The sequence below is a fragment of the Atta colombica genome, unplaced genomic scaffold, assembly GCF_001594045.1.
Source record: "Atta colombica isolate Treedump-2 unplaced genomic scaffold, Acol1.0 scaffold198, whole genome shotgun sequence".
Taxonomy (NCBI): domain Eukaryota; kingdom Metazoa; phylum Arthropoda; class Insecta; order Hymenoptera; family Formicidae; genus Atta; species Atta colombica.
In genome coordinates, this window is record NW_017259291.1 from 3914312 (window position 1) to 3920649 (window position 6338).

A 6338-nucleotide genomic window follows, 5' to 3' on the forward strand; every position below is an offset into this window, starting at 1 on the left:
TATTGACTTAAAATTGTTACAACTCAAAAATAAATTAATCCTATTATCCTTTATCGATAAAAACTTAATTTAGTATTGAAAATCTAAGCATCATTATTGTATCTGAATAAATGAACTTTTAACTGCAATTTTGTGAATTCTGAATTCCCAGAATGGTTATCGGTAACGCAAGTGGATTGCTTTGTCGAGGAAAGTCTCGGATCTGATCACATAAAGCAAGGATTACTCTAATCCATCGAAATAATTTTGCATTAGAGCACACACGAGGTTGGAGCTAATCTACTCGGACCAGGAGCAAGTGCTCTTCGAAAACGCGGGAATTAAACGCAATCCCAAAAATATGAGGGAAGCGAACTTCGTTATATAAATTCTGAAGTAACCAATAGAAATTTATGCGTCGCATAAGCCAATCATTTATTATATACCGCCACGATTCTCATAGATAGTCTTTTTAACTCTTTAGTAACCGCAATAAAGAGAAAAAACAAAATATAACAATAGATCTTTATGCAAAAAAAAAATTAGAAATAATAAGAAATAATAAAATCAAGTGGTTCCTATTATACTTCAAAAATTAATTTATACCCAATAAAATTTAATATTATTATGAATTATAATCTCAATAATGTACTACAGTACAAAGTTAATTGAGTTAATCTTTGCTTTGTGTTTATAAAACACTGCCTTTTCGTATTGCATTGTTTCCAGCTATTATGATACAACTTTAATATATCAATATAATTTAGTCGACTCCCGGCTCATAGAACGCTATTTTCTTAGAATTACTTGTTCGTAGCAACTTTCATGTCTAACCATCTCCTATGATATCATAACAAGCGCACTTCTACGCACGTTTTGTGTTTGATCAGTAAGCAAACGTGAAGAAGAGGATAAGAGGCAAGTTACCTGCGCCAGCCGCCCCTAGCCTCAGGACTGCATCGCTTTGAAGAGAGATAGAGAGGGTGGCGGTGTCCTCGAGGCGGGCGAGGACCTCTTCAGGAATGTCCTCGGGTTCGCGGAGGCGGAGAGTGACTTCACCCCCGCCTCCGCTACTCTGGCCACCTCCACCCCCGGGACTCGTCGACGCCGAGTACATGAACACAGATCCGTATCCATGTAGTGACTGCAGTGGCAGCCTCACGCCGCCCACCTCTCCGACCGGACCCTGAAAATAAAATATGAATTATCGTGAGAAAAAGCGGATTAATCAAAGTATTGTAATAATTTTAATTATATAAGTGTTAAATTCTTTGTCTCAGATTATAATTTCATAAATAATTTTTAACAATCTTAAAACAAAATAAGTTGAAAATTATTTATTCTTTATCAGCGATGTGTAGTTCTTATTACCTATTACTTTTCTGTGATTTTATCAGAAATTGATAAATTCGCAAACTGATAAAATATAGCTAACAATATAATAATCCTAATAAACATTTTAAAAGTAACTTCGCAATAAGCAAATTAATCTTTGTGTTTACATTATTTTATCTTGATATTTCGAGTTTTATGAAAATTTAATGATTTCTTTCGTGCAATGTATATAGAGAGAGAAACAATAAAAAGAAACGATAGTTCTGTTTCGTCAAATAAAACGATCGTAAAAACACTTGATACATATGTTACGTCTTGTGGAATAGTATCCAGAAGCCGCATAATATTTGCATAATATTTTTTATATGGAATTCGATTGGTAGAACGAGTGGCCGGAAGGCGCGTCTGAATCGATTGATGCGTCATATTAAATTTAAGGCTACAGTTTTCCCTTCGTCCAGCCATATCCCGCGGGAAGACCTTCGTTCTCTTTTACCGTATCTCTTGTCTCTCATCTCGTTTTTGCCGCCGTAGCCTAACGTTCTCTTTTACGTACAGAAATATTTTGCCAATTTCGCTGTCGATGCAAATTTCAATTCGTGAGCGTCAATATTTGCTGAATCGCGCCGAAAAAGGATTTTGATGTACTGGCATTTTATCCGCCATCGAACGCGCGTTTGACTTCCATGTGAAAAAGACTCTACGGCGCGGTGAAAAATAAAGACAGAAAATTCCTGACAAATACATGAATGGAAAATGAAATAGATCTTTCTTCTCATTCAGATTACGATAAAAAAAGACAGAGAGAGAGAGAGAGAGAGAGAGAGAGAGAGAGAGAGAGAGAGACCTCCTCTAGTAAAAGCTCGACTTTGCTCGAGATATTTTAATGGAACGAAGAGATTCAATTATCGCCGCGCGTGTTTCTCCGCGCGCACAGTTTCTGATATGCTGTCGGATGTAATAAGGAATATCGAAGAAACGTGGTGATAATGACAGTCGATACTTAGAAAAAGTGTGATGCAATATCAAGATACAATGGAAATTGTCCGATGTTTTGTTATCACGATCGATCGATAAGTTAATGTCACTATACCCAATGAAATGGGATTATAGTGTTCACTATAAATGAATTATTCTGCTATTTTCCCAAACTCGCTAGAGAAAGAGAGAAAGAGAAAGAAAGAGAAAGAGAGTTGTCTTCGGTAAAGTTTATCGATTATATGACACGTGAAAATTAACAAAAAGATATATTTATTAAAACACAGCTTAACAAATAGAATGTATTTTTTTTTTGTATAAAACAGAAAACAATCCCATTTTACAAATGGAAAAAAAATAGTATTGACAATCTGATGTAAGCAAACTGAAAAAATTTGTATGTCGTTATCAATAATAAAAAAAATATTTTTTGGAAATGCACATGCAACGTCAAAGCTAAATACAGATATATTTGTGCCAAGCATAAATTTGAAATAACAGATGTTGTTAGTTTCCGTAAACAGGAAAGTCAGCCGATTCGCGTACAAGCCAGCGAGAATTAAAAATATCGGTGTAATACTGGTACAAACAAGGTTTACTGGAAATGTTTGTAGAACTCGGGCACGTATAAATGCCATCTGTATAAAGGCAATGTGCCCGGATAGTACAAACACCGGTTTTAATTCCGACGCGAATCTATACAGATGTGAACCGCACAAACAGAGAATGTACTCCGTTTACCGATTAAAAATTATGCGCTATGATAATTGAAAAAAAATGTACCTGTACATCAGTAAAAAAAATACTGTAGGTAATAATATTACGAAAGAAAAGTTTGTGAAATCATTGTAAAAATTTATAAATGTGTAAATATAGTTATATCTTCACCATAAACGTCTAGTAATCCTATTTTTAGTTAAACCTATCTCTATCTGAGATGTATTCTATTAGATAGATGACTTTTTAGAAAGATTATTATAATTTAATTAATCGATGTAATATTTCAAACTCTCCTTTATTACAAAGAAAAAGATGAAACCATAAGTAATAATATAGATTTGAATTCTAAATATCAACTATATCCTACAAAATTGTTAAAAAAAAAACCTACATTTACAAAGAACATATTAACTAAAAAATTCTTCTATTAAATTTTTCTATTTAATTTTTCGATTAACTAAAAATAATACAAAATCTTATTGAGGAAAAAAAACATTAATTATTACCGTCACCTTTTTATCTTTCGCAATAGAATTTCCAAAGAATATGAACACTTTATGTTAAAATGTTATTACTTAATCAATATTTTATATAATATGCATTAAAAAATATATATAACATAATCGTATGGTTAACATATAGAAAAAAGACAATAGTGTTCTAATAATACTCAATATTGTTAGTTCATAAAGTTATTAAACATCAGGAGGAAAGAGTTAATGCTAAAATTTTAATCGTATTTTTACAAATTTCAAATGCGATTTGTAAATGTTTCGATGCCATAAATACCCTCAAAAATATTACGAAAGCACGGTACACTTAAGCTGGGAAATTTCAAGTTCGCATGTATACCCGTAATGCATCCGATTTAATGGCCAGTGCCGTGTATCCGGTCGCGCGAATTTTCCCATTGTTAGCGGTCCAGGCGCGAGCCGCGTACTCTCTCTATTATTTACGTAAATTGATTCGTACCGCTGACTATTTCCGCGTCACGTATTCGCAACCATCGAGCTAGCCGGTGCGACACGGCGTTATAGGCGGCCAGCACAAGCCATCGCTATAGCCGCGTGATGAGAGTAATTTATTTTAATGGTCATTTTCGTAATGGGTCTTTGAACAGGGCACATGAACATCTCTGAATAGGACACGTATAGCGTAACACGGCAATCCCCCTTCCTGCTTTTGCTTCTCCGTATACACGTGGTGGTCGACGTGTCTCATGCGCGAGAGAGAGCGCGGCGGGAATGCACGGTAACTGTGCCATTCGCGAAAATGGCACCTGTTACCGGAAACAATGCCCGTCGTCGTCTCTACGCTTTTCCATTTTAGCAACCGCGAAAACTTTTCTGTTCCACCTCGTTCTTTCTCGTTTTTACGGCCGGCATTGTAGTATGATAGTATAACGGAGGATCCAGTACAATTGGCAAAGCGACGGCCCATTTATGACGCCCGGGGATCATTTCCATGAAGTTGCAATTAATTGAATCCGTCCCGAAAACCGTGATTTATATGCGTTCAGGAAACGTTTTTCATAATACAAAAACGACACGATATAGACATTACGTTCATTATATATGTATATATTATACGATGTTTTCCTCTCCATTACCGGCGAGGGAATATTTTTTGAAATCACTTTTATATAGCAAGTACATCGAGTAAACGAGGAGGATACCGAGAAATGCCAGAAAGTTAAATCGATTTCAAGTCCACCGGAAGAACGAGAGGACTTTCTGATTCGACTTTCGCTATGGCAGCAAAAGCGAGCTTCAAAGTCGGAATCCGGCGTTCTCGCTTGGCAAGGCGGAAGATTACGGTAATAGATACGGCAAGGATATCTCTGAGAATCGAGCAGAGCACATATCGCTCGGGATCGAACGTCATTCTCGATACACGCTATTACACGTACTCGGTCAAGGGCGAAAGTCTCCCGGGATATTCGAATAAATATCTACGACACTAGCGGGACACTTTGGAAAAAGGACTAATAGATACATGCGATGCTTCGAGTTTTTTTAAATTATACTCTTCTTGTTATGGACTTCAAAAATGTCTTTTTAAAATCTCTTTAAAATCTAAAATCTTTTTATTGTTCCCCACTGATTCGTAAATCATATCCCAAAACTTATACTATTATCTACACATTCTATCTCCTTTCCATTTCTTCCATTCCTACATTCCTTTCTTCTTAAAAATCTCTATATGGAAAGAACAATTTTGCTGCAATTTTTAAAACGCATAATAGTTAGATACCGATCTAAAAATAATTTTGTTTGAAACATAAAAATAATTATGCTCAAACTAATTGCTAGAATATTAACTTTTTATAACGTTATTCATTATGTTTGAACGTTCTACATTTCTACATAATAATTTTAATATTCCAACAAAATTATTTTCAGATCTGTATCTAATTAAACTTTAGAGACTTCAACAAAATCGTTTTTTCCATATGTCCGAAGTTTCACATTGATAATAATTTAAAAGAACTTGAGAACGTCAAAATATGTTTTCATTGTGTGTAAAAGCTACTGATAAAATCAACGAATCAAATTATTTAAAATCAAAATACTTTATTAGAGATCAAGGAAAATTCATAGAAATTATATTTCTTATAAAATTGAAATAACAAGAATTGTTGTAAAATATAGAAACGAATCGATTCTGTCTTCATGATAAAAACGTAAAAAAAAAAAAGGAGAAACGAAAATACCATAGCAATATATTATTTTATAGTTAAAAATGATTTTATCGTTTAGGGATTTTAACGGATATAATTTTTCACGAAATGTCGACGCTTCGAATTGCTCCTGGTGATGAAGAGCCGACCTCTTTAGGATTTAGGAAGAAGTAATAACAAACGGAAACTACAACTCTCGGAAGCCTGATAGATTTTATTCCGGCACGTATGCAAATTGACAAATTGAATTCACTTCGCGCGCCGTTCCCAAATAAAAGAGAACGATACAAGCCGATATATGGCCTGCAAAAAACCGAATGAAAAGCGGATACGGCCGCGATTTCACGCTGAAGTGCTATTCCGATTTCGGAACATTAATCAGCATCTTTCGTTCCAAAATTCCCAATAAACAGTGCCCAAGTATCAAGTGATTATTCACAGGACAAATGTGCGACAATTATTTAGATTTCGTTTTTTTAGCTTGGAAAACGCATAGTCTTTTCACAAAAAACATTGAATTTTCTTCAAAAAGAAATAAAATAGATAGATAGCTTTAGGAAATATTGCAAGCACGTTTGCGACTTTGCGTGTGTGTGTGTGTGTGTGTGTGTGTGTGTGTGTGTGTGTGTGTGTGTGTGTGTGTGTG

The 6338-nt window shown here is 34.8% G+C and overlaps 1 protein-coding gene across 1 annotated transcript in view; it reads right to left on the minus strand.

Moving 5' to 3' along the window:
* Positions 1-6338, minus strand: part of LOC108686868 — a 292272-nt gene that overhangs the window by 165433 nt on the left and 120501 nt on the right. The window contains exon 4 of the mRNA XM_018192364.1: positions 907-1165. Coding sequence (XP_018047853.1) covers positions 907-1165 — 259 coding nt within the window. The remainder of the gene's footprint in view (positions 1-906; positions 1166-6338) is intronic.